Source organism: Labrus bergylta, chromosome 6 (assembly GCF_963930695.1).
Source record: "Labrus bergylta chromosome 6, fLabBer1.1, whole genome shotgun sequence".
Classification (NCBI taxonomy): domain Eukaryota; kingdom Metazoa; phylum Chordata; class Actinopteri; order Labriformes; family Labridae; genus Labrus; species Labrus bergylta.
This window is the reverse complement of record NC_089200.1, coordinates 17,296,448-17,324,412: the sequence shown is the minus strand read 5'-3', so window position 1 is coordinate 17,324,412 and position 27,965 is coordinate 17,296,448. Positions and strand designations below refer to the sequence as shown.

Genomic DNA, 27,965 nt, shown 5'->3' with positions numbered 1-27,965 from the left:
GGTTTGCTTTTGTGAGAACTGGACTGGACCTTTAATTCCCCGGATTCCCAGATGAGCGTCTCACGTAACACTAAGTCAGCTGACTTTTGGACGCCATTTTTGTCAGCCATTTCCTACACTGATCCATTGCCAGCGTCTCTCTGCGAGGATACAGGACGCCCCGTCTGGCCTCATCAGCTTCATCCGCCCCGGGCTTAGGTGAAAAACAGCAGCCGATCCTGCCGCAGCAGACCGTGTTTTCGGGTGGATGAGACACAGTCTAGAGGGTCGCTCTTGCACCCACTAGACCCCCGCTCCCCCCTCCCTCCTCCTCCACCCCCCCAGCTTGGCCCCTCTTGAGACAGAAAGCGGGACAAGTCACAACCACAGCCATGGCTCTGAAGATTGTCAAAGGGAGCATCGATCGGATGTTCGATAAAAATCTGCAGGATTTAGTACGTGGCATTAGGAATCACAAGGAAGATGAGGTAAACGACCACCGAGAACACACTGACATCCAGACAATGTTGAACCTTTCTCTCGTTTATTGACATTTTGACCATCACCGTTATCATCCAGCAGCTAGCTCACCTTAATAGCTGCTGGTCTGCTAAAGCTAGCGTCCACCCTTCAGTCACTTCAATGCTTATTAAGTTACGCTTTTTGTGTGTGTGTGTGTGTTCATTGTGGTGCTAACTTTACGTTCACATTGCCTGTCCTGTTTTAAGACATGGTTATAGTTAATGACAGCTAGTGTAACCCAAGTTAAGTGTCACCCAGCTGGAGGAAGCAGCTCGATAGATTATCGCAATTTAGCAGGAGATTACTCTCCGTTCAAACCAGTGGCACCACAAGATACTGACTTTGATCAATTATCACCCAAAGTGAGATGTTAAAGTCATACAGAGGAGATGTTATAGTTAGGAAAAATGTTAAAGGATGAAGGTGACACCTATTTGGAGTTGGAAGAAAAGTAGTTCCTTCATCTCTGAATGTGGATGATGTGATTAATCGCGTCCTGTGTTGTGTGTTTAGGGACGCCTGGATTATCTGTCTGTTTCAAAATTACAAAGTTGCCATTAAAGTGCCAGCCCATTATAAGCGATTAAAATATCTCCATTAGTGATTGGAGGTGATGTCATTACTGTCACTGCTCATCACCAGCAGCAGCAGCAGCAGCAGCAGCAGCAGCAGCACCCAGACCCCCCCAGCGGGGTGGTGGTGGTGGGAGAAAGGGTGGTATGGAGCCTTTAGAGGGCACTGTTTTGGTGGAGAGGACACTTTTTTTCAATTTGTCATGTCTGCCAGCTGTCCTTACAAGCTCTGCTGTGGCTAACTTTGTTCCTTCCTGTAAAATGCCAGGTTGGTAGTTAGATCAAGATACCTGGGGGTGACTGCAACGAGCTGTGGTAACTGTGCACACCTGTCTCCCAGCTGTCGGCCTGGTGTGAAATGTAGAGGGAGGGTGTCTTAACCTATGGGGTGGCGTTGGGGCTTTAGTTCTCAACAAGGCAGTTTTGTACTGCTTACCATCTGATTAGACATCGAATGTACAATCAGCTACCAAAGCTGAATCATGTCTATACACACTTCACTCAAATGTTTCACCAATGTGTCATAATGTTAAAAGGACAAAGTATAAACCGCGCAGCTTGTCATCAGTCCTCGATTCAATGTATGGGCTAAGCTGTTTGCCGGTAGTAACCCAACCTGGCCTGCCTAGATAATGTGGTGGTTGCCCAGTCAACGGTGGACACTTTGCTGAAATATTAATATGCTACGTGTCTGCACTCCTTGAGGGTGCCTTGACTTTTTTTTTTTTTTCCTGGCCCGGCCCACCGGTTTCTCATCCACTATATTAGTCTCTCACATGTATGTGTGCTGGGTCTTTGCACAGTTCGTTCATTCATTCACTCACCCTCTCACATTTTTTTATTTTTGTCCAACAACAAGCTTATTGAAGAAATGTTTGAATGTGACCTGAGTGTAGCTCTGTGAAATAACCAGTAAGGATTTAAGGCTGATGTGTATTTTCATTTGATGTAAAACTTGTTAGCCTTAGCTAACGCTGAGAGTTAAAGAATAAGGGTGTTGGAGTTCATTTTGTTCTCTATCTGCATCTGCTGAAAGATTGTCTTTGTTGGCCCTTTTACAACTATTTCAATTATGTCAATGAGTTGTGAATTGTTCATTGAAAAAGTGTGTGTGTGTGTGTGTGTGTTTGTGTCGGGTGATCATGTGTTGACTCCCTCCAGCACTGCTAGCCTTAGCGGCAGCAGCACTGTTCACCCCCCCCCCCCCCCCCTCCCCCTTCCTCTACCTCCTCCTGTCACTGTGCTGTCTCATGACTGCACACACATGACCAGCACACACTCACACTCTACAGAGCTATACGTGTATGTGTTTGTTTTGCAAGCTTGCTCTATCTAGAGGTTTATCTCAGCTACTTCTCCATTCGTGAATGAAATGTACTTTCAGCTGACTCTTTTTCAGGAAATGTAGTGTAATGTAGCAGGGATTATGTGGCAGCATTTTTTTTTTCTTCAGTTTATTCCTTCATTGAGGTGTGAGGCTTCTGGAAGGGAAACACTAAAGAGCTGTGGACTCACTGTGCATAAAACAACCTGCGTGTCGGGACAATGTAATAAAAATGAAACAGTTAAATCATCTGCTCATAGTTTTTCTCTGTAAGCAAGCAGTTGGTTTCTGTAGTTTGGTGTGCCGTGAGTGACGATAACATCATAGCAAAATGGTTTCCCCCTTCAGATTACACAGTTTAATGTGTGCCAGTTATTGTCCATCTGAAACAAAAGGTTCTCGGCCTACAAGCAAGAGACAAAGGCCAAAAAAATGTCTTAACCTTTATCTGCGCTTCAGCTTGCAGACTCCCATCGGCAGCATTTAGCAGATATCTAACAGATATTTAACAGACATAAAAGTGCAGCCAGCAATCTATTACAAATCAAACATTTTACTTTGAGCCACAACTCTGCCTGACGCTGTGTCGCGAAAGAAGCGATCGATCATCAAACTAATCATCAAACAAACATTTTGAAAGTTGTTTTCTTCTTCTAGAGGACAGACCCAACAAAGCTTGACGTTTCACCCTCTGCAGATCTGCATCATGGTGTTTTTTTTTCTTCGGCAAATTTAATTGCGAATTAATAACAGGACAATCAGTTTCTTTTTGGGGCGTGTACCGCTGAAGTGAGACAGAGTGGAGCCGCTGTGTAACTCTGCTGTTGAACTGAGGCTCATCAGATGAATGGGCGTTACTTCAGGATATTATGGACCTATATACTGTACTTAACTCTACATTTACGCATGCAACGTAAAATAATGATAATGATAGTCAATGATTGCCGATTGGGTTCCGAGATTGTATTGCAATCATTGCAATAAGAGATGGAAAATGCATAATGACATGACAAAGTTTAGAAGGTGTTCTTGACTTTGGACTAGATAAACAATTATTCATCTCCACCTTTGCTGGCTCATGTCTAAAATAGTAACAACAACAACAGGACCAGGTTAGACCAGGTTTTTTTTTTTTCAGCTGGTTCCTGGTGCTTGGTAGCTGCCTCCCACTCCGGATATCACTTCTCCACCTAATCTGATCTTGTGTCTGTTGTTTGTCCTCTCCTCTGTCTGCCCTCAGGCCAAGTACATCTCCACATGCATCGATGAGATCAAACAGGAGCTCAAGCAGGACAACATTGCCGTCAAAGCCAATGCAGTGTGCAAGCTCACCTACGTAAGATCTCTCAATATCCTCCACTGACACACTTACACTCTTCATCACTTCTAGTTGATACACTAATGCACATCTTGATAAAAATCCTTCAGTGTTCATTAAAACAATCATTTATTCCCAGAGGACTTTCAAGGGAAACTATTCTATTTCCACCATCCCAGATTAAGAGAAAGATGCATGACAAAATATATAACAGTGGCTTGACAAGCAACATCCCGGTATAGGATACATTACCTGACATTCAGACAGAATATAGAAGAATGTATTCATATCTTGTTAGTTCAAAATTTTAAAAGCAAACTAGAGTAGATTTTTTTTGGTACGGTCAATAACTGTTGTGTTTCATACTCTCATGTGGCATGCTGTGTGGATAACTAGAGAAGGCACCTGTAACTCTTTACATCATTTATTTTCTATTCAAACAGCATTATGCTGAATCAAAGCCTGTTGATTCTGCTCAAGGCTTCATCAGGGGCCAAACAAAGTGATAGTTAGAAGCACTTAGTGAATCTTGACAAACAGGTACAAAGCTGCATAAGCATGTTTAGTTGTACAGCCTAAGATTAGTCACTGCCAAGTTTAATAGCTAGAAGTGTTCACCTGTGTAAAAGAGTGTACATTTTCTATTCAAACGAAAGCACTCGTTCTTTTTATAGTCCGGTCCCACACTGAGGTTTAGATGGCCTGCTGCAATTGTACTCTTTGAGAGCTTCAGCTCAAATCATTTAGCTCCTCTGTGCACCATAGGGGCAGCTCAGAGCCCTCCTCCATTTATTCACCCACATCTCTCTCTGTCTCTTTTTTTGTGTTACAGCTTCAGATGCTGGGCTATGATGTCAGCTGGGCCGCTTTCAACATTGTTGAAGTCATGAGCTCCTCCAAGTTTACATACAAGGTACGACTGGAATATGATGAGCGTCTTGAAAAATAGATCAATATGGGTATGAAGATAGAACTGTAGTTTACAACAAAGTGTAGATTGGCCTGGAAATGAATGATTAAGATACAACGATGTCACAAACTCACCTTTTCAGCATTATTGAAGTTACGAGGTATAGTCAAATATTCCTCTTTGTATTTCTTGGCATATCTTCTGTACTGTGGAGGAGAGTCTCCATGGTGCTACTGCCTGAAGATGAATGTTTGTAATGACTGTATTGTACTGAAATAAAACAGAATGCAGTCAAAGTGTTGAAATGAATCGCGTCCTTTTTTCCCCCCTTCCTCCCTACAGAGGATTGGCTACCTGGCGGCCTCACAGTGCTTTCATGAGAGCACTGATGTCATCATGCTGACAACCAATCAGATCCGGAAGGTAAGTGATGTTCTGGTTCTGTGCCCTTTATTAACTTTTCTGTATTTATTCCTCTGCAAACCTTTTCTCATTGTCAATCCTCTCTTTGTCCTCTCTCTCAGGATCTCAGCAGTCCCAACCAGTATGACACAGGTGTTGCTCTGACTGGCCTCTCTTGTTTTGTGACCCCTGATCTGGCTCGGGACCTGGCCAATGACATCATGACACTGGTGAGTCAAAAGGAGGATGACATGGATTTTTCTGGTGGCAGTCCATTATCCCCTTTTTTTAACTTTTTTTCGTATCTTTATTTCCTTTAAGACTCAGCAGTAGAGATGCAATGGATCACAGTTGATCCGTGATCTGTTCGGATTATCCCTCATGGTTCGGACTGCATGTGATCCACGGTTGGATGGACATTATTTTAACATGGTGTAAAATAAATGAACTGCCGCTCATCACTGCGCAGAGTCTCAGTGACTAGTAGGCAGCGTTTAAGTAGTGAGGGTACGCACCATAACGATACGCTGTAGGAATAAAAACTAAATTCAGTCTTTTAAAAATGTTTTTACCAAGTTTAGTCTAACTTGCACAAAATGCACTGCAGTAGCAGCCAACACTGTTGACGCTCATAAGAGAAAAAACAGTTTTTGTTGATTACAGCAGACTTTTTATCCAGAGAGCTTTGTATTTGTCCTTAGTTTAATTTAATTCCAAAGATGCAGTTCTTCATATTAAAGTCTGTTGTACTCTTTTTCAAAGCATTCTAAATAAAAAGGGAGTTCAGGTTCAACGGCTTGTATAATTATTATTATCATTATTATTGGAATAATAGCCATGTGTATAGAGTGAAGAAAATTGATGTTGGGATCCATTGTTAAGATGCAAGGAGATGCATTTTGATTTGTAGTGTTGTTAAAATACAGAACAGACAATCTGATCTCTGACAATGTCCATGATCAGAACCGAACCAAGAGATTGCTGATCAGTTAAACCCCGACTCAGCAGGCAACACGATTTGTCTGCTCTTTTTCATTGAAGTAAAACTGCCTCTTCTGTCGTTACTTTTTCTCACTCTCAGATGTCTCACACTAAACCCTACATTAGAAAGAAAGCGGTGCTGATCATGTACAAGGTGTTTTTGAAGTACCCGGAGTCTCTGCGCCCAGCTTTCCCCAGGCTGAAGGAGAAACTGGAGGATCCAGACCCAGGTATCCAGAAAGACACTGTGTTTGTCATGTGATGAGACAACTGTGAAAGAAAGGAGCATTGTTTGCTAGATTTTGTGGAATTCTTGTTTTGGGACAAATGGGCTTTCTCCTTATTCAGAGTCACTAAATCTTAGACTCTGCTGGCTCTCCTGGGGAGAGGTGTTCTCCGTCACCTGACCCCGATGAATTATTCAGCAGCTAAGCATATAAGATTAAGGACGCCTCATTTGTTCTTCTGCCACAACTGTCTGGGAATTTGCAACAATTCACATGACTTTTTTCTGTCGCACGGACACAAGCATCTTTATGTAGGACGTTTATGTAGCTGTAATGCATTTAACAAGTGTTGCTCTTATTGTATGTGTGTGAGTGGACCAATTTTAAATGGCAGGAGGTTCAGAAGATGCCACCCTTTATCATAGTCATTGTGTTCTTACTATTTTTTTTAATACTTACTCATCTCCATTCCTGTCTCATGTATTTTCTCTTCTTCAGGTGTCCAGTCTGCGGCAGTAAATGTTATCTGTGAGCTGGCTCGGAGAAATCCCAAAAACTACCTGTCTCTTGCCCCTCTCTTTTTCAAACTCATGACCTCCTCCACTAATAACTGGGTTCTCATTAAGATCATCAAGCTGGTAAGTACAGAAACGGCGCAAGCTGTTTTATACTCACTGCTAACACTTTTTACAGTGTATTGTTTCTTATTGATTACCTTTAATGTATTACGCCAAATATGATGAATCCTATGTTTGAAGTATCATCAACACTTGCATTTCATGGCAAGCTCTTTACCTTCATTTAAAGTTCACATCCATTCCCTTGCAGTTGTTCAAAGTCAGTCGTGACATCAGTGTGACTCTACCTATCAATCAATGATTATGAACAGGACAGATATTCTGCTGTGTCTCACACTTTCTGTGCTTCTTTCACAGTTTGGTGCTCTCACACCTCTTGAGCCTCGGTTGGGAAAGAAACTGATTGAACCTCTTACTAATCTTATCCACAGGTGAGATGAAATCCCTCCACTGTAAACTTGTTCACGTTCTGCCACGATGGATTTATATTGATAATAATCTTCCCTCCCTCTCTTCTCGATGTCTCTCTCCCCCTGTCGTGCCCTGTCTTCATCTCTTATAGTACCTCTGCCATGTCTCTGCTGTATGAATGTGTCAACACTGTTATTGCAGGTCAGTACTGGTATTCTGTGTGCAGGGTAGCAGTCCCCTTTAGCTTTATTGTAGAGTTAGTTATGCCGCCAGAAATTTTGGTTGTATGGCCTAAATGTGTATGAGTATATGTATGTGTAAAAGTTTTTTATTTTTTACAAATTCTACTTCTTGAAATTAGTATTTTCTAATTACAACATGTTTGATGTCTAACTTTCTGCTCTGTCCCACATTGCAGTGTTGATTTCCTTGTCGTCTGGGATGCCTAACCACAGTGCTAGTATCCAGGTAAGCCCATGAGGTCGGATCATTCATCTGCACTTTCATGCGGTCAGATGTTTATCCTAACCCTTTCCACTCCAGTTGAACCACAATGCATGCTTTCACCAGAGACACAGCAGCCATCATACAGGCAACCAAGACTCACAAAGCTGCCAGATGCATGAAAATGTCTTTTTTTTTTTTTCTCTATCACAAATAGGCCACATTTCCCTGCTTTCATTTGTCCCATTTCAGTCCCTTGAAGTGCGCTCATATGACAAGACTGAAACTGGTGTGGAAAGGTTTGCATTGGTGTTAATGTCTGTTCCCTTTCTCCCTCCCCTTTCTCTTGCTCTCTCTTTCAGCTCTGTGTGCAGAAACTGCGAATCCTGATAGAAGACTCGGACCAGAACTGTGAGCCCTCTGTCAATGCCTGCAGTGTGTCATTTTCTCATTGTCTGCGTGTTTCTGACTGTGGAACAGTCCATTCTTGTAGATGACAACACCGTTAGAGCCCTTAACTCTGGATAACTCGAACATCATCACTTTCCCACCCTCAGTTTGCTGGCCTGCCTAGAATGTATCACTTAAGTCACACCCTTTCATGCGTACAAGGGCTTGTAGCTTCAATCTGAAAGGAGGAGAAGTTAACCTATTTGCTTTTCTAAGTAAGCGCTGTGAGACACATCCAGGTGGAGCTGGGAATACTAAATCCAGACATTCGAGTTATCTGGACACCCATTCATATGTAGTTGTGTTTGGAGTAGATTGTAGAATGCTGATCTTAATAGAGCAGACTGTGAACTTGTGGTTTCAGGTTTTGTTTATCCTTTCACCGTGCTTCTAGTTGGCTCTCATAGTGATGCTTTTGATGTGACATGTTCCAGGATCAGAAAAAAAACAGGATGCTGACGGAGCCAATTGAAAGTGTCAAAAGGAGGAAGTGATGTTGAAAATATTTGGAGTTCATTTTTTTTGGGACAATTAAAGTAGAATTAGGATATCACCGTTGATATGCCTACAACCCCATTAATAAAACGATAAGCAGCCAGTTAAAATAGAATGATCAGTCCCCATTCATTTGTTGTTTTGGATACATTTAATGTTGTAGCAAACCCCCAGATGCAGTTGATTTATTCAGCTAAACTTAAAAGTGATGTAAATGAACAGAAATTGATTGAAGGAAGCAGTGTAGAACACTTTCTCATCAGGTTTTCTTTGTCCATCTCAATTTTCATCATTCAGTTATACCTTTCTCATTCAGAGAAAGTTGCAACAGCTGCTGTGACTTTTCCTTAGCAGAGGTAGATTCAGAGGCCACGTCTTTGTCTGCTGCAGCTGTTTCTGTGTCCCTGGTCATTTCTGCAGTGCATGCACTTTTGTGACCAGCCTGACCTCACGATCACACTTATTGATCAAACAACCGGAGAGGCATTTGTCTCTGCCAGATTCTGTGATGGACAGAAGTGCGGGATTCAGCAGATTTCTCAATCTTTAAAAGTCTGTTTGGTGAGTGGGGACTGCTGCCGGGAAGGACAACAAGGGAGAAGGCAAAACAAAACTTCTGTGTCCAGTGTGTGTGTGTTGTATCGTGTGACTGTTTTTGTGTCCTTTCCATTGTCATGTTTGTTTTTTTGTTTCTTTCCCTTGTGATGATTAGTTTATTTCTATATGATTTAGAGAGCCATTATCATGCCATTGAAGATAACACAAAAGTCATTTTATCGCATTGTATTTTGATATAAATATTTAGGGAAGTACATTATTGCTAAACAGTTATTTCTGTACAATGAAAAGTTCTAAACATTTTTACAGCATTCACAGTCAAATGAGGCTAATCAGGTAAATGTGTGTAAAGAGAAGAGGGTACATGTGTGTATGAATTAAGTTGTATTGTGTATTTTCTTCTTTTTTTTGTAGTGAAGTACCTGGGCCTGTTGGCAATGTCAAAGATCCTGAAGACCCACCCCAAGTCAGTGCAGTCTCATAAAGATCTCATCCTCCAGTGTCTAGATGATAAGGACGAGTCGATCCGCCTGAGAGCTCTGGACCTGCTCTACGGCATGGTATGAAGCACACACACACACACACACACACACACACACACACACACACACACACACACACACACACACACACACACACACACACACACACACACACGCTGTTTGAAGACCTGTTTCTTTCTGTCTTAATAATCTTTAACATTCGCATTCATGCATTTAAACTTGATGGTTATTGACCTGGTGTCTGCCCGCTCAGGTCTCCAAGAAGAACTTGATGGAAATTGTAAAGAAGCTTATGCTGCATGTGGACAAAGCAGAAGGAACCACCTACAGAGATGAACTTCTCACCAAGATCATCGACATCTGCAGCCAGAGCAACTACCAGTACATTACCAACTTTGAATGGTCAGTCTTGTACCACAAACCTTCCTCTACTTATGTATAAAACCAAATGTGTTAATTTTTTTTTAAATGTCAATTACCATTCTGTTGCATGATTTTAAACTGCTCCTTTTTATATGTGCTTGACAGGTACATCAGTATCCTGGTGGAGCTGACTCGACTAGAGGGCACGCGCCATGGCCACCTCATTGCCTCTCAGATGCTGGATGTTGCTATTCGGGTCAAAGCTATCCGAGTCTTTGCTGTTGCCCAGATGGCCACTCTGCTGGACAATGCCCACCTGTTGACGGGCAACGTGCAGCGAAAGGGTATCTGTGAAGTGTTGTATGCTGCAGCCTGGATCTGCGGGGAATTCTCAGAGTACGTCGATTTGTTATCTCTCACTCGCACACCAGTATAAGCTGATATATGTGAAACATTTAAACCAGAATAAGGAAGTAGCTGAACCAAGCTTTGTCAAACTTTTTTCCACTTTGTACACAATAGGGATGTTAAGTAGACGTAACCCAGCAGCCATGCATAATAAATCGCTGACAATAAGATATCACATGACTGCAGCTTCCTGTCACAATGAATCCATAGGGACGTGATTGACAGCCTGGTTTAGATATCTGCTTGTTTCTGATCTCTGTGATCATCTTTGTACAAGCTGGCTGAGTCTTTGTAGCCTTAGCAGACTCATTGTTGTGAGGACCTTTTGCTGTTTACACACAAACACATCAATGCTAGCCTTTGTCTATATAAGTTTTGCTGTCACTTGTGTTGTCTTTAACCTGTCAAAAGTAACAAATATCTCCAATATTCAACACGTCAAATGATTTTGTGCGGGGGTTTTGATGTTGTGGATTATTTTAGTCGATGGAGGCATTTTTGAGACATCTTTAAACCACATGCTGCTTTAGTTTTCATTTTATTGTAATATGAGTAACAAAACTGGACCAAAAGAAATTTGACAAGCATTTCCTCTTTTCATGATATCGTGATGAAATAAAGCATTAGTGCCATGCTTTTAAAGTGCACCAGTATGATGGTTAAATCTAGTTTTTAATCAGACCTTATTTGAATGCCCCTTCCCGTCTCTTCAGACACCTGGAGAACCCGATGCAGACGCTAGAGGCCATGCTGCGACCGAAGGTGGCCACCCTACCCGGTCACATACAGGCAGTTTACGTGCAGAATGCAGCCAAGCTGTTTGCCACTGTGCTGAAGAGCCAGGAGGGCAACACGGAAGGCACAGCAGCACAAGAAACCAGCCAGCTAATGATAGACAGGCTGCCACTGTTTGTACAGAGCGCCAACCTGGAAGTGCAGGAAAGGGTAAGAGAGATATGAATTACAAATAATTAAGAAGATGCCCGCTTTGGCATTATATACCTCACAATGTTTCCCAATATCTAGAAAAAGAAGATGTAAAAAACAATATATTCCTATGTGAATCACCATGTCTTTGTCACCTTTTGTCATGTCCTCAGGCGTCTTGCATCTTGCAGCTGGTCAAGTACATCCAGAAACTTCAACAGAAGGATGTAGAAGTAGCAGAAGAGGTCTGCGCTCTGTTTGCTGGAGAACTCAACCCTGTGGCCCCTAAGGCACAGAAGAAAGTGCCTGTTCCTGAAGGGTTAGTTTGTTCTTTACTTAAAGAAACATACACATATTGTCACAGAAATGTAGACGGCATTATTACATAGGTCCGTAAAAATAAAACAAGCTTGTTCATGCCATTGAGGTCCAACAACATGATCAGCTGGAACTCTTAATGTGTGCATATTTTTCCCGTGACAAGCAAAGTATAACTGTGTTTTGTCTGTGTAGCCTGGACTTGGATGCATGGATCAATGAACCTCCATCTGAAAGTGAGTCTGAGGACGAGCAGCCCAGGGCTATTTTTGCCAAGGAGGAGCCCAAACACTCCCGCCCCCGCCACACAGAGGTGGATGAGAAGGAGCTGGCAAGGGTAAGCTGGTTGCTGAATTGAACAAGCAGTATTATTTCATTGAACAGTCTATAGGTATTCAGTCGAATGGAGAAAAAAAAAAGACATCACCTTTTAGATACCTATATTATTTAAGGATATCTTGACATCTTTTTAAGGGGAACCTTTTGAATTGTTATAGTTTTTTAAATTACATTAAAATGCTTTACATTTCTGCATTTCACATTTTTAGGGTCAGTCAATGAAAATTCAATTTAGATACAGCTAATGAAATCTTTTTGTTTCATACAAGACTCAGATTTAGACATTAAGCTGTTTTTCAATCTAGTCCTAATAATGCAGCACCTTACATCCAACAAAAAAAAAAATCTAATCTGCTGTAAATCTTTCTCCCCTTGTGCTTGCTTTGTTGTCATTTATTTATTTATTTGACGCATCTGTTTTTGTTTCCACACTCACAGAGGAGAGAAGCAAGAAAGCAGGAGCAAGCCAACAATCCTTTCTATATCAAAGCCTCGCCGTCCTCTCAAAAGGTGTGATTACCCCACATATACCCAGTCTGTTTGATTCATTCAGGATTCAAGTTCATCAAAGAATGTCTTCAGAGTCTGTTACTGTAAACAATTCCTGTTGTGTTATGAATGGATCTCTCTTCTGTGTAGGTGTACCAGGAAGCCCCTGGCGTGGAGCACATCCCAGTTGTGCAGATCGACCTCAGTGTGCCTCTCAAAGTTCCAGGTGGGAAAAGACTACTTGACACTCAATTCACACTTATTAAACCACTATTTAGGCTGTGATTGAGGCTTTAAGTAGCTTTCTCTTCATTCTTATGTTCGAACTTTAAATTGTCACTTGAAACATACATCTTCTTTATGAGTCCTTAGAAAAAAAGCTTAGAAGATTTTAATCTTTCCACTATGCTGTGTGCCTTTTTCAAAAGAATGGTGTTAGCGAGGTTCAGATCTCGGCTCTTTTTATAACAGTAGAATCAGGACGGTCATTTATTAACGTGGGTGCTGCTCAAAGTGATCTCAGTCAACAGCTCTCTCACCTCGTTCAGTTCGCACTCTGGTGCAAGTGAGTTACTATGGTTACCTCTCTTGTCTGTCAGACTTTGTCTCGTCCCTACTTGTAATGAAAATTCACATTCCAATCAAGCTCAAATATGACCACTTCTTAACTGCATGACCCTGTTTCAGAGAAATAAACCACAGCGTAGAATATATTAATGTGTATATGAAAAACAAAAAGTAACTCAAACCTAAATCCAAGAGATCACACAGAACTACAACTGGCCTACACTAAGGTCTTAGTATACAACATGTGCATGGATTTACGTGACCATGAAGCATTCTTAGTTTACAAGATAGGTGAACTCGAAAAGTAAAAATAAATAAAAGGGATGCGCTGTCGAGTCCACGTCTGCACATCGGAGAACAACACAACATGACAGCTACTTTACTGACTTTGCAGCTTATTTTGTGTCATGTTAGTCAGATATAGACATAACACTCCAGGATTTCTCCGTAGTGGAAGGCTGTCAAAGTTGTGTCCCGTGCTTGTGCTCGTTCATGATCTGTACCGGGCCGAAGCACACCTCTTCAATTAAGGGCCAGGGCAAAGGAAGTGTCTGACACTCGAACTAATCAGACGAACTGGACTTTAGGGGTGAAGCGTGCATAGGCGCCCATAGACTACTTTTATACAGCTCAGTACAGTTTTTGTGCTGAAGAATAAGAAATATATCAAAATGTTGAAGTGATTCATGAAATGATCTCATTCATCATTGATATAAAAATATGCCTGAATAACACCAAAAAATGCCACAAATGAGGACCCAGAATTGTTCTACTTACATTAATTTGGTGTATAAATTGACCAGATTGCAGGAAAGAAATGTAAGGTTCTAAAGAAAATTCTGATGGAGACCTGCTTACCCTTCTTATCTGATTGTGCCAACTATTTAGTGGAAAACATTTTACTATTAAATTTCATAAAACAATACTTTATCTTCATCCTGTCTTACCAACAAAAAATGTATTTTTAGACACAATTTGTAATTCTTAAAAGGTTGTAACACAGGTCTCTGTCTTCCGTCCCACAGGTCTGCCTATGTCTGACCAGTACGTGAAACTGGAGGAGGAGCGTCGGCAGAAAGAGAGAGCGGAGAAGAAGAAGAAGGACAAGAAGAAGAGGAAAGAAAAGCGCAGCGGACGAGGGAAGAAACATGATTCAGGCCCAGAGAGCGAGGAGGACATCACGCCTGCGCACATGGTCGACATAGTTACCGAAGAGATGCCAGAGGTATTCTTTAAGGAAATAAACTTTGCACAGTTTGAAAGGGAATCCAATAACTTGTATGTTTTGAGACATACAAAAGATATAAACATTAGGGAATGGTTTGATATATCCTTTAATCATGAGCCTTGATGCACATTAATACAAATAAAGTACCAATGGGATGTTTTAAATATTGTGCTGAAATGATAAAGTGAAATCTGAACAACTCTGGAGTAAATTGTTAAATGATTTACTGAATATAATTTTTTCCCTCTAAATGGTCGTGCTTTGTTCACTAATAAGGTCAACATTATAAGTAGAACTGAGGAACTACACAGATGTGGACGTATATCTTTGACTGAATTAAATACACTAATTGTCACAGTTCTCGTGGAACTGAAAACAAAACAAGCAAAGTCACATTAACCGTTATCTGAGCACTTTGTGTGTTGTGGAAATATATTCATTTAGTTACGACCTCTGTATTGATTGATTCACTGTTCTTCCTGCAGAATGCCTTACCCAGTGATGACGATGAAAAAGACCCTAATGACCCTCATAAAGCTCTGGATATCGACCTGGACAGGTGAGTCAACACTACGTGGATCCTAATACAACAAATCTATCTCCATGTGGATTTTATTCTTGATTAAAACACAATGTTTATGTTTTTAAAACCAGTCATTAATGTCTCTAAATGAGCTGAATAACTTGAACACTTTGATTTTTCAGTCCAGATTCAAACCCGAAGAACACTGAAGTTAAATCCCTTGTGATTTAAAAAAAATATATATATTTATATTTTCTTAGCATTTATTCCTGATCTCCCTGGTCATATAATCACAGCCCATGTGTCTGAGGCCCTCTTCTTCCACCGCACTCCTTCTCATGGCGTTCTGCTTTCTGCTTCCTCCTTTCTATGCCTACACACATCCATTACTGCCTCTTTGCGCGGGCAGTTTGGTGGAGACGGCTCGGCGCAGGTGAGTAGCACCCCAGCCCCAGGACCTGGGTGCCAACTGTACATGGATTGCCTCTCTGTCCTTCTCACCCTCTCTGAATAGCGGTCTTGCTCCTCCTACTAACATAGCGGTCCTTTCTTTCCTCATTTGAAGTTTGCAGTACTTGCTTCCTCTTTTTGCTCTTTTTCCATGTTTTTAGTATCTCCAGTAGCTTAGTTTAATACCCAGAGTCCCTTTTTTCTCTCAGCCAAACTTCTTGAACTTGAGAATGAAAATATCAGCAGCACATCACTGTCGAACCAATTCTATGATTTCTCTGCCCTGATCAAGAAGAATTTAAGAAAATAAGATTTCTCTTTTGTAAGATTTGATGGTTTCATAGAATTACGATGCTGCTTATATTTTCAGGACCTGATCTCGCCACCTGCCTTCCTGGTTTAGGCTCCTAAAATCATGATAGCAGTTTTCTTGGAAAATAATCCTCATCAATATGCTTTTAGGAGATTTATCCCAGGGATTAGGTGCTGAAATTGTGTGCTTACAAGTCCTCCTCAGTTTAGTAGACCAGCCATGCCTTCAAATTCTCATCAGCAGTTTTTGAAGTTGAAACTCTTTTTGGAAACAACAGGTACACGTGCCTTTTTAAAATTCTACATCTTTAATCGTTAATATTTGTGGACTTGGGAAGGACGAGAAATAGAAATTAACTTACACTTAAACACACACCCCTTTTAGAACATGTAGTTTTGTTCACCACTGTGTGTTACTAAAGTACAGGGTCTTTGAAGGACATATGTGTAATTAACATGAATGGGCTTCTTAAAATCCTTCCATGAAAGATCTTCAGTCAATGCAAAGTGATCCAAGAATTGCTTTTCTTAAAATTAAAAAAAAAAAAAATTTAATACAGAAATGCATCTTGCAAACAATGCATCTTGTAAACTGGAATAAACTACAAATGTATCACCTTTATTACCAAGTTGGTGGATTAAGACCGGGAGGTGTGTGTCTTTACAGAGATTAACCAGAAGGGGTCTACATTGCATGTCATTATTGCATTAAAGAGCGAGGCTTGGAGTACCGGTAGTACAGTTGAAACATCTTATCCATTCACAATAGTGAAGTTTATATAGTTTGTTGCTTTCTGGGAATTTCTAATGCTTCTAGCTGTGCCAGAGGAATGGCTTACCTCACTGCTTTGAATGAGACCTGGCTGCTGTGTAAAATGTGCCTGAATATGATTGCTGCACTTAACAACCCTTCTTTAATGGTCTCTAAGATTATATCTTACTAAGGAGTATAAAAAATATGTTTCAGATGCTGACACTAAATCCAGATGGAACTTAAAGACCCCTAATTTCACTGTGTTCATTTACTCAAAAGTCATAACTGTGCATGTCTGTTTGTCCAGGCCACTTGCAGACAGTGAGAAGCTCCCGGTCAGGTCACACCGGGCAGCAGAAGCCCTAAAAAGCCCAGCAGAAGACGGCGAGGCAGAGAGTGCTGCTCCACCGGAGCTGAAGAAGAAGAGCAGCAAGGACAAGAGAGAGAAGAAGAAGGATAAAGACAGGGATCGGAAGGTAAATGTCAAATGTCTCTTTCCATCAAAAGGATTCATCTATTGTGTTCTTGAAAACACACTCTCCTTATTCTGAATTCTCTTTTATTCTCCTCATTTCTGATAAAACTGCTTCCCAAAACCAGTAGAGCTTTTCAGAGAAGTTGAAGGCAAAGGGATTAACTTCAAGGAGCATTAATGTTTCTGACTGTAGTGGTTGTGGTTTCAAACCTTGTTTTGATACGTAGCTATCTTTTTTTTTTCTTTTTCAGAAGAGCAAAGAGGAGAAGAAGAAGAAGAAACACAAACATGAAGAAAAGGAGGAGGATCTTCTCGGGGGTCAGGCAGATGAGCCTGTGGTCCAACCAGAAGAAACCAGTGAGGTGGCTGCACTGCCCAGCTCCACAAGTGCTGAGGTATGTCCTTACCATAGGGTGGAGCAGGACCATTCTGCTACCTAGCAACAGAGACTATATTTACAGTCTGATTTGACCCAGTGTTTTGGATTTAAATTGAAATAATCTGTTTCAAAAATGATGAAAAATGTTACTGCATGTGGTCTATTACTCCAGCTAAAAGATTACAATGCAAAATAGAAGTATTTGATCATTTTCATTGACTCAACGCTTCCATTGCTTCTTCCAGCATGTCTTTCAGAAGGCTTTAGTGATCAAGTATCAGTTTCCTCGTAGCTGACGGTGCAGGCTCATGCCAAATACTTGATTTATTCATGAAATAGAACAGTCTAATCTGTGGATCCATTTTCATGAATAGTAGAAAGATACAGAAACCTGTTTGGCCTCACCCCTCTCACTTCCTGGCACTCCTCTCCTTCCCTCCCTCCTCTAGGTTTCGGATCTGGATTTCTGGCTCTCAAACGCTCCAGTGCCCTCTAATACCCAGGTTGAGTCACCTCCCCCCCCCCCCCCCCCCCCCCTCTCTCTCTCTTCTTTTCATCTGGCCAGATCACACAGCCTCTCTCAATAATACCATGTTTCATTGATCTACCTCATTAGTTGGTGTTTGCCATTAGTTCTCCCTTTATTATCTTTTGATTTGGATAAGATTTCCATTTTCCACAGCTCACCTTTTAGACACAGTTTCCTCTCTTTCACAGGTCACATAACACTTTCCTCTCTCACCCTCCAGCCTTCCTTTGTTTTCCAGCATGTGTGTATGTACAGTATGTCTGTGTGTACACTGTATTTTGATATGTCATATTATATTCTAAAATGTCAGGTTCTCTTCAGTTTGTTTTTTTTGGTCTCTGTTTAATATCTTCTAACTTTTGTAATTTCATTTCATTCTTTTTTTTATTTAGAACATGTTTTAAAAATAAAATAAAAGTATTGCATATTATTAGTATTATTACATAGTATTGCAAACAACAATCAAAGCATTCTTTCTGTAGTGGCTCGATTGTTTTTCCTTAACCAGTCCATGTTCAAAAAGGGTGTAGGATGAAGATAAATAACTTGTCCAGTCCTATCTCTTTTATCTTTAAGGCTAAGCTTACAGTCAAAGTCAAAGAATACAGATAACTAAGTAAAAAAGCAACAAACATTATGTATTATTTATTTATATATATATATATATAAGTTAGCTCACTTTCAAAAAATGTAGCACTGTTCCTTTAACCATACAAGATGGATTTTGATATTTAAAATAGGTGTAGGTTGTTTGGAACCTTCCATTTATTCTCCGCTGTATATGTTGCATCAGAGTAAAAAAAAAAAGGGTGCCTCAGAAACATGACCTTTTAAAAGACACGCTTCAACATGTTCATGTGGAACACTTGTTTTTGTATAGGCCGTCATGATAGCACTATAGAACAGTGCTTTCTTTACGGGACACTTACATTAGCACTAGTGTAGGCTGTCACCAGATGTTTGTAAATCAGGCTCTTTAATCAACACATAGTGCACATTGCAGTGCAAAGATACCCACAGATATAACACGTGTGCAGGTTCCTAACTCAGGCTCATCCGTGTTTGAGCACATTTTGCTTGCGAGTAGTCTTTTGCAAATCAGAGCACAGGAGGTTGCTGCTAATCATGAATGACTTTTTTAAGGAACGAATGAGTGAACTCACTAACTTATCCTGAACAACACCAAACTGGCAAAAAATTCTGAAAATTTGACATGATAGGAGGCTAACTCCTAATGGCTCAATGTGGTTTTTTTTGTGTGTGTGTGAACAGGAAGCAGCAACAGTAGCAGAAGCAGCCCCCGTGCCTGAGGCGGCCTCATGCACCGCGCCAGACTCTGAGCCTGATGAGCCCAAAGACACAGAGCTGGAGGAGACTGTGAGTCACCAACAATGCAGGGATAATTACAAAATAACAAGTTTGGCTGCTTTGCCAAAGATTCCAATTCACATTGACCTGACAGGATGCAGCACATTGGTGCATCATTTACACAAACTTGAGAGACAAAGAGATTGCAGAGACCTGCTCGTTCTCATGCGGGCTCTGGAGCAAATGTTGTACCAGTTTCTATGTTTTTATAAACGGTTCAGTTTGTCCCCTATTGCATTTCTCATAATTTCTCTCCATCTTCCTTGTGGGTTTTTCATGATAAGAAGTCCTCCAAACACAAGAAGAAGAAGCAGAAAAAGGAGAAGGAAGAGAAGGAGAAGAAAAAGAAGAAGAAGCATCATCACCATCACCACCACAGTGATGGAGGGGCAGAGGAGTCGGTGCAGAATGGCACTGTGGAGGAGGAGGAGCCGCTGCCGGTCAGTGATTGTAGCGGTCATTTGTTCCATCACATGAATGAGATCAAATCAGTCAATTAAGTGTTAAATGAAACTCATTTAGTGAAAGTAAATTCTGTCATTCTGATCTTTACCCTGATTATAGTTGTTTAGACAAAAAAGTTATCCAGACCAGAACAATTGATGCAAATAGACGGTGTCATTTATCATCATTCTTATTTGTACCTGGCTAGCCCCACTGTTTAATCGCTACACACACACACACACACACACACACACACACACACACACACACACACACACACACACACACACACACACACACACACACACACACACACACACACACACACACAGAGTTCCTTGCTTGTTATGCATCAACTATGTGAAACGGGCTTCTGTTGCCTAGTTAGCATACTGAGTGACAGAGAACGCCTGATCTGACCTGAGCTCTTCTCCTCTTTCAGCCTATGTCCAATTACTGCCTGCTGGCTGAGAACTCCTACATCAAGATGGTGAGTGATGGTGATTGGGATGCTGCTTCGTCTGTCACTGAGATAAATTCTGATTTATTTTTTTTTTTAGATTTTATTTTTGGGTGTTTTGTGCCTTTTTATTGTAAAGTTAGTACAGTGGATAGAGTCGGTAATCAGGGAGAGCGAGAGTGGGGAATGGCATGCGGGAAAGGAGCCACAGGTCGTATTCGAACCTGGGCCGTCCGCTTAGATGACTACAGCCTCCATACATTGGTCTTGTGCACTAAACGCTGCGCCACCAGTGCCCCCATAAATTCAGCTTTTTATCCATATTTTAATAGTTTGTCAATGAGATATCAGAAAGAGATATGTTTTAATGACAAAAATTATAAAGTATTCATGTTCCTAAAGGGATAGTTTAGATTTTTTGAAGTGAGGTTGTATGAGGTACTTACATCACTACAGGCGAGGTTGCTTGTAAAAATAATGTTGAGGTCAATGTAAGCTATAAAAAAATTTAAAAAAAAATTGCTTTACATTTACGTCAGCAAACTACTTGTTTGCTCTAGTTCGCGACCACAGCACATTTGTGTTCTAGCGCACTGATCAGCTGTTTAGGTCTGCACACTTCAAAAGAGACAACAAATACATTTAAACAAATAAACTTGAGATTTTTAGAGCGACAGTAACAAGCTGTTTTACTGTGGATACAAGAGGATAATTTAATGGACTGGAGTACTCTGAGGAAAAACTTCTGCAGATGGAGACTCAGCAGGTCTGAATGAGAGAGAACGGAAGCCTTTGGAAACTGGGAGATGGGAGAGATCCCAAGTTACCTGGTGATGGAGGTGTATAAACTGTGGGCCCATGTTCATGACCCCAGAGAGTTGGACTCGGTCAAAACAGCACTTCTGGACTTTTGAATTGGAGGATACCAGCGACTCACACATGGCTGCACGCTGCATCACTCACCATGCAGAACTCCCTGTTGTACTGAACGCTGATCTTTTAGACCTTCAAAATTTCACGAATGAAATTTAAAAACCAGAACCTTTCATCAGTGTGCTGTGGGTGGAAGAACACGTATGTGCTTCGATAGCGGACTAGAACTGAAACACAGTGACTTCCTGACCTAAAATGTGGTAATGGTAAAGGGCTGCAAAAAAAAATCTATATGCAGACATTTACCCCGATGTTGTTTTCTGTTGTTTCATTTGAAAATTAGCTCAATTAGGTGGTACACCAGCCGGTCTGTAGCGATGTATGGCCTGGCTTCCATGCTAGCACTCCGCCACCTATTATTGACAAGTACCTCAAACAGCCTCACTTTAAAAAATCCCTTTAATGATAACGCACCTCATGAATGAGCCAAATATTATAAGGATGATGTAAAGGTATACACACTTTTGTCTGGTCACTGAAAAGGATCAAATCTATTTGAGAAATCTGACAATGTGATGACCGTCCTCAGCTGTTGCCGTGTCTCTGCATCCCCTTATCTCTGCAGTGATGTCAATACCAATTACCAATTCCAGGTGAAAGAAAAGCCTGGATTCCTCCTTACATGTAGCCATATGTCCTGCACCTAGTGTGGACACACGCATAAACAAACATGCTTATTTTCACCTTCTAGGTTATTTTAACATTTAATGTTTAAGTTGGCAAAGACAACATTAGAAGTTTAAAAAGAACAATGTATGCAGATCTCTCCTTTTTTCTCTTTTTTTTTAAAGATGATGGAGGATGCTGATCAGGTACTGGTTGGATTTCTGTCAGCGACAGAATATTATAAAAGCTCTTCTCTAGATGTGTTTCTGTCTGCTCTCGCTGCTCTTAACAGTCTGAACTCTGAGGCCAACTATTTTCATGTTTCTGTAGAGGAATTCAGTCTTTTATTATTATCTCTTTTCTGAAACAGCGATGTGTGCTTTGGTGTTGGCTTTATGAATCTAATCTTCTGTGTTTGCTCTTTGCCTTCTTTTTATAGTCAGATCTCCATTGTTGAAATACAAGGAGGGAAGTTAGACAGCTGAGTTTGATCGTTTATTCCTTTTGCAAATGAAATCAATTGAAAGATGAAAATAATTAGTTTTTCCCTCTCTCCAACTAAGGTGAACGACATCCAGGGAAACCTGCAGGATGGCAGTCAGGTGGTGGTGTCAGTTATATTTGAAAACAAGTGTGAAAGCTTCCTCAAATCCATGGAGTTCAATGTCCTGGACTCTCTCAACTGTAAGCTGCAGAGGCCAGAGGGGTCAGGGCCACATGACGGCCTCACTGTCCCCTTCCAACTTCCACCAGGTTAGTGATATCTGCAGAATTCAGAGCTTTTAAAGAGCAGCTGATTGTCTAAACCATTGGTTCCCAACTGGGCGTCTAGGCCCTCCTGGGGGCGGGGTACCAAAGATCTCAAGGGGGGTGTAAGGCTTTGTCTGCTTTGGGGTTGTCATTATTAGATTTGCACATATTTACTGAAATGAAATTATGATGACACACTTGCTGTATAGTTTATAAGTTCTTTGGTAAGAATGCGTATGTAGGCCTATGATGTTGGGGCGTTAAAAGACAAATATGAAGGTTATACAAAAAAAAAGACAGTTATCAAAAAACAAACAATTAAAATTTGAGATATTTTTTCTTTTGTTTTTTCGTGTGGGTCCTGGTGATACAATGGGGGGGGGGTCCCCAAGTGAAAAAGAACCACTGGTCTAAACAATAAAAACCTGTAACATTTAGATTACTGAAATGTGTGTCCCTTATTTTTCAGATGAGAAGCATATTATTCTAAATCTACTTGGTGAAGTTTGATGTCTGATTTCTGAACTGGGATTTTTTTTCTTGTTTCCTTCAGGGGTGTCCAACGAGGCTCGTTTTGTCTTCACTGTGCAGAGCATCGTAATGCCACAGAAACTTAAGGGAACCCTCACCTTTATAGTAAAGGTCAGAAGGCAAACACAAATACAGTGCATACACACACATCAAAACATGCACTAGTGTCTTTCTTTTTGGTGCTTTGGTGGCATATATGAAGCCAGTCATAGCTTCCATCATGCTTAAAGGTCACATATAATCCTCCTTTTCAACAAGTTTAAAGTTTCCTGCTAAGTATCCACCATAAACAATTGGGCATGGAGCGAGAAAGCGGAAACCTCTTCCCGGGAGGGGCGTGGTCACAGCTCACTTGCATTTAAAGGTGTAGACACAGAAACAGCCAGTTTTGAGCAGCGCTGGGGTTTATAGGCGTGCTAAAATACAGGATCAGAATGATTTTTACGTTGGAAAGGCAGACTGAGAGGTCAGAACAAACATCTAGCTGTGGGAGTGGAGCACAGTTCCTGAAAAGTTGAGCAGGCAAAATACTTTTCTCATAATATGGGGCTTTGTAGACAGGCTAGGGAGTGTTAAAAAAAAACTGTGGTAAACTGTATTTTGCATAGTATATGACATTCATGTAATTCTTCTAGTTGTGTTTTTGAGGCTGCAGGGCATAGTAGTGTAGCTGCCGTGTGCTTTATTTTGGTAACTACGGTAACCCCTCATCTAGATACTTCTACAGGTCTGCACAAGTAAAAGAGAATCAAGATGCTGCCACGTTACTTTTTATTGATCGTCTGCATTTGTTTTTGTGTTTCCACAGAATGAGGACTCCTCCACTCATGAGAAACTGGACTTTAAACTGCACTTTACCTGCACCTCCTACCTAATCACTACTCCTTGCTACAGGTTGTTTTTTAGTTAAAGATTCTATCTAACATACCTTCACACCACTTTTAAACCCACTTTATAAGCTGTATACTGATCATTCTTATACTCTACTATAATGTATTTTAGGGACTCCTCAGGATCATTAACATGCTGAGAACATTAAATGGCAATGTGCCAATTACAATTAGTTTTAGACTGAGGAATGGGCATATTGACTGTTTGACCTGAGGACTGTTTGAAAAGAACAAACTTGTGGACTGTCCAGATGCTGAATGGGTCAGCCCTTAGAAATGGACTCAGTAAATTCAGTTTCTATCTGACCATAAGACTATTTGTTTTCTGTGTAAAGTTGAAATGTGTGATGGATAGTGGCACTAGCCTCTAAGTTGTCTAAGCTCTTTGTTACGTGTAGGCCAAGTGGGAAATTAAGATAAACGTTCTTTTGTTTTGTTTGGTCAGTGATGCGTTTGCGAAGCTGCTGGAGTCGGGCGACCTGAAGGGCAGCTCTGTCAGACTGGAGGGAGTCAACATGCCCTTCCACCACCTACTGGCTAGGATCTGCTTCCACCACCATTTCTCTGGTATGTACACACCACTCCAATTCCTATTAAATACAAAGGGACCAAAATGTTAGCGTGTTCTGCTTGTAAAATTAATCAAATAAAATGTTATTTTAAGGGAATTTATTACCATAATAACAAAGTATTTGAAAGTACAAAGAGTACATTTCTAGATCGGTAAACCATTTACATTACAAGGAAATCTTAAGAATATTCTGAGTAGCTCTCCTGTGAGTTTAATTTGTTATGAGATAGAAGCAATGCAATTGAACTTAGATCTAATATAGGGCATGAAACTAATGAGTTGCAGAGAGAGTCTATTTGCTAATTTTCAGTTACATATATTAATTTCCCTTGTTGTATTATACCATTGAAATAATAAAACACATGTTCTTTACACCAGGACAAACTAGTCTTTAAAATTAATAATAAACTAAAAATGAGTCCAGCACTGGTTTACTTTTAGCCAGCACTTAACCTTTGCACACAATTATTTTAAGAGTTGCTAACACCTGTTTATTTTTTCCATTTGGCATTAGTTGTGGAGAGGATCGACTCCTGTGCCTCCATGTACAGCAGGTCTATCCAGGGTCATCATGTCTGTCTGCTGGTCAAAACTGTGAGTGAACGCCTGAAAGTCTTACCTTATCCTCCTCCTAATTCAAAACAAGTATGATGATCAGGTTTTTGATTTAGTTAACTATTTGTGTGTGACCTTGATTTCTTTTCTCTCCTTCCCTCTTCTCCCAGTCTGATCAGACAGTGTCCATTGATGCTAAATGTGACGAGCCGACGCTGCTTGGGAATGTGCTAGATGAGATCAAGCAGACCTTCTCTCAGTGCTGATTGTGTCGACAGCCCCAGGGTGCCCCCCCCTCGACCCCTTCCATGCCACTCCCTCCCTGGCTGAAAAGCAACATAATCATGTTATGAAACAATGCGGCTGGCACTTCCAGTATCGCCCTATTTATTAGTCCTCAGATTCGCAAGATTTCTTTCCCTCCTTCCCCTCTTCTTCACTGTCGCCACATTCCTGTTCCTCTGCACTCTGAGCTCTGTGGTCACTCTTGATGTTGTTTTACAGACTCACTGTGTACATTCACCATCCTCTCTGCAAAGCAGCTTAAATTTGACTTCCTCGTTTCCAAACCTCAGCAAGCCACCCTGTTCCTCCCCGACTGTGACTCTATACTGAGCTCCTGTTTCTGGATGCTCTGCTTACTCTGCTCTTTGCTGTGCAGCTCTCTCTGCCCTCCACTCTGTTGGCAATTCAGTCTGTGACAGTCGTGTAATGTAATGTTGACAACTGGACTTTTGCTGTTTATGGTTGAATTGTGTTTTTACTGTTGAAGGTTTTTTTTTTGTCTTTGGTTTGTATTTTGTTGTTTTGTCTTCTTTTTTTGTTGTTGTCTGAAACCTATCTGCGCCTTCATCTCGCCCCCTTCTTTTCACTCACTTGCCATCAGTCGGCGTGCTGCTGGTCTGTGTTAGCCTGGAAACTTTAGACTGACTCTTTCTCAGACTGGTCCTAGCTGGAAAAATGGAGACTCTTAACATGCTTACCCACCACTGACCGGGTGCTTGGAGATGACCTGACACTGAGCAACTGCAGTTAGCACAGTGCTGAGATGAAACCAAAACTACATATAAGGCATGGGTTTGAGACTTCTTTCCAAGCCGTTGCCCCATTTGCCTCCTGGCAGGGCTCAGAGCAGATCTTCTAGTGTAAGTTGAACAGAATCCTTATGTGGCGCTACGGGTGATTTCTACAGTAGATCAGTGTTTTGCTCTGTGCCTTAGCCGTGCGGTCTGATCTACTCCAGCTCATCATGAGTCTTGTTAGAGCCCCTCTTCCCTCCCCTGAATATACACTCCCTGATCAACTCGGCTAAGCTGCATTTTGACACGCCTGTAATAAATGCCCTACATATCATTCCTTTCATGAGTCAAAGAATTTAAAAACAGGAGTATGAAAATGATTGAATCAATGAACCTCTGGCACTTGAGGGAAGGTTTTACACTGTAATTTAATATTACTATTTCACCGTGGGACAGTTTTCTGTCAGGGCTGTGTCACTTTTTGTGAGCACCATCTCAAATGGTTTGATTGTACAGCAGTTGTTATATTAAAAAGATACTATTATCTCTCCAGGATGAGCCAGTCGAAGGCTTCGTTTGTACGATCAAATGACAAATTTAAGGACATAAGGCAGCATAAAAAGAGCTGCCCATGTTACGTGACTGTCCTGCCTCCTATTGAATCATAAGAACAAGCCAGTGTGAAAGGATGACTAATGTTACACTCTGAACCTGTCTTTTATGTTAAAAACCGCTCTGCATATCAGGGTTCTGAAGTTGTTCTCTCAGTTAACACGGAGACAATTAAATGGTCAGTGATTTAAGGTTCTCTTAATCAGTTATAGGCGATGTGGCTTCCACTATACCGAAGCATCACTCTGTACTTTACGTTAAATCATGCGAAGCATTTACGCCTGTGCCACTCCACAAGTAGCTTTACCCGTGCTGGCATGAACCCAGATTAACCCCAGTGTTCCCTTTCCCTCAAAAAAACTGCCTTACCTTTTTTTTTTTTTTTTTTTTTTTGTGCTTTGACATGTTACGATGAGCATAAATGGCCATTTTTTGTAAACAAATGGCCTCATCGCAGAAGTCTGAGGTACTTGATGTTATAGTTTGTTTCTTTCATGTCTTAGGACATTACCCGGTCCAGCACGACTTAACCTAGTAGTAGCAAGATTAAAACTGACTTGGTAGCGTCTCTGATCATATTTTCTGGTAAGGCCATCTTTACATCTGTCTGCTATTGTAGATAACTATGATAATGATGTCTGTGACTTGAACACCAGGTCAGCCATTCCATAAGATCTTCTTTCCAGTAGTAGAGTTTAAATGAAGAGGTGATGAGCTGTATTTCAGGAATGTCAACAGAAAATATGTATGTATCCCCTGTTCCTGAAAATTACTGATAAGTGAAACTGAAAAAAAACCTGACTTCCCTAATCATACATTGTCCTAATTCTGATCTTTTTACCTGTGCATAAAATTGATTAAAATTTGTATATTGCATGATTAGGAATGTACACTTTTTATTTCCCTATTTTCTGTTCCATTGACAATGCTTACACAAACAAGAACTTGTCATTCCATTTGTTCTATTTCTTTATTTTTTTTAATGAAGTTTACTTGACCATTCTTTATTTTTGATGGTATTGTGTTTTTAACTATTCTGAGTTTAAACAATATACAAGAGATATTATTGAATGTTTTAAATTATTATTCACAGAGGAAGGAAGGGTGTTCTCTTAAGTGTCATGACACTGAGGGCATGGGGCTCCAAAAAATATCATTTGGGTAGAACAGACTATGTGACGCAGTGTACTGAGAGGCAACCCACTCTGTCTTAATTCTTGGTTCAGTTGTAGTGATTTATTTTACCAAGTTTGACTTGTGACATTGAAATATACTCTCATATGATTCTGAGTCTGAAGGTCCGGTCTTTTTATTTCTCCATATTCAATTATCAAACTGTACAATGTAAAATGTTTCAAAGAGGACAACATAAGATATCTACATTCCCTTTGAAGAAAGTCCACTGAATCAAAAATAAAGGCTAAAAGCAGCTGTTGTAGTCTTTTTTTTTTGTAACAGTATATTTACACCCAGTGATTCAAATTAGAAATG

General features: G+C 40.8%; 1 protein-coding gene across 7 annotated transcripts; it reads left to right on the top strand.

Annotated features, from left to right (window-relative positions):
• The first annotated feature begins 99 nt into the window (after positions 1 to 99).
• Positions 100 to 27,905, top strand: ap3d1 (adaptor related protein complex 3 subunit delta 1). 7 transcript variants are annotated; one of them, XM_065955877.1, is made up of 35 exons: positions 100 to 467; positions 3,638 to 3,733; positions 4,548 to 4,628; positions 4,968 to 5,048; positions 5,150 to 5,257; positions 6,109 to 6,238; positions 6,734 to 6,873; positions 7,171 to 7,244; positions 7,376 to 7,425; positions 7,643 to 7,692; positions 8,031 to 8,079; positions 9,586 to 9,731; positions 9,928 to 10,076; positions 10,203 to 10,433; positions 11,159 to 11,390; positions 11,546 to 11,691; positions 11,886 to 12,027; positions 12,468 to 12,539; positions 12,669 to 12,744; positions 14,111 to 14,310; positions 14,799 to 14,872; positions 15,246 to 15,269; positions 16,660 to 16,828; positions 17,079 to 17,222; positions 17,656 to 17,709; positions 19,008 to 19,112; positions 19,391 to 19,543; positions 19,990 to 20,037; positions 21,732 to 21,752; positions 22,110 to 22,299; positions 22,850 to 22,938; positions 23,636 to 23,721; positions 24,163 to 24,284; positions 24,803 to 24,882; positions 25,014 to 27,905. In XM_065955877.1, exons 1-35 carry the CDS (start codon positions 372 to 374, stop codon positions 25,107 to 25,109), a joined length of 3,804 nt encoding a protein of 1,267 aa, XP_065811949.1. In that variant the 5' UTR covers positions 100 to 371; the 3' UTR covers positions 25,110 to 27,905. The 7 variants fall into 7 exon arrangements, with proteins under 7 accessions (XP_065811949.1, XP_065811952.1, XP_065811948.1 ...); XM_065955876.1 differs by having other exon boundaries at positions 101 to 467; positions 19,388 to 19,543; XM_065955880.1 differs by lacking the exon at positions 17,656 to 17,709.
• The last annotated feature ends 60 nt before the right edge of the window (positions 27,906 to 27,965 follow it).

Bases quoted from the DNA above. Each gene is read 5' to 3' on its own strand.
- ap3d1 (XM_065955876.1), top strand. From the start codon at position 372: ATGGCTCTGAAGATTGTCAAAGGGAGCATCGATCGGATGTTCGATAAA. The intron at 7,426-7,642 runs GTCAGTACTGGT...CCCACATTGCAG, and splicing joins TGTCAACACTGTTATTGCAG to TGTTGATTTCCTTGTCGTCT. The intron at 17,223-17,655 runs GTATGTCCTTAC...TCCCTCCTCTAG, and splicing joins CCAGCTCCACAAGTGCTGAG to GTTTCGGATCTGGATTTCTG.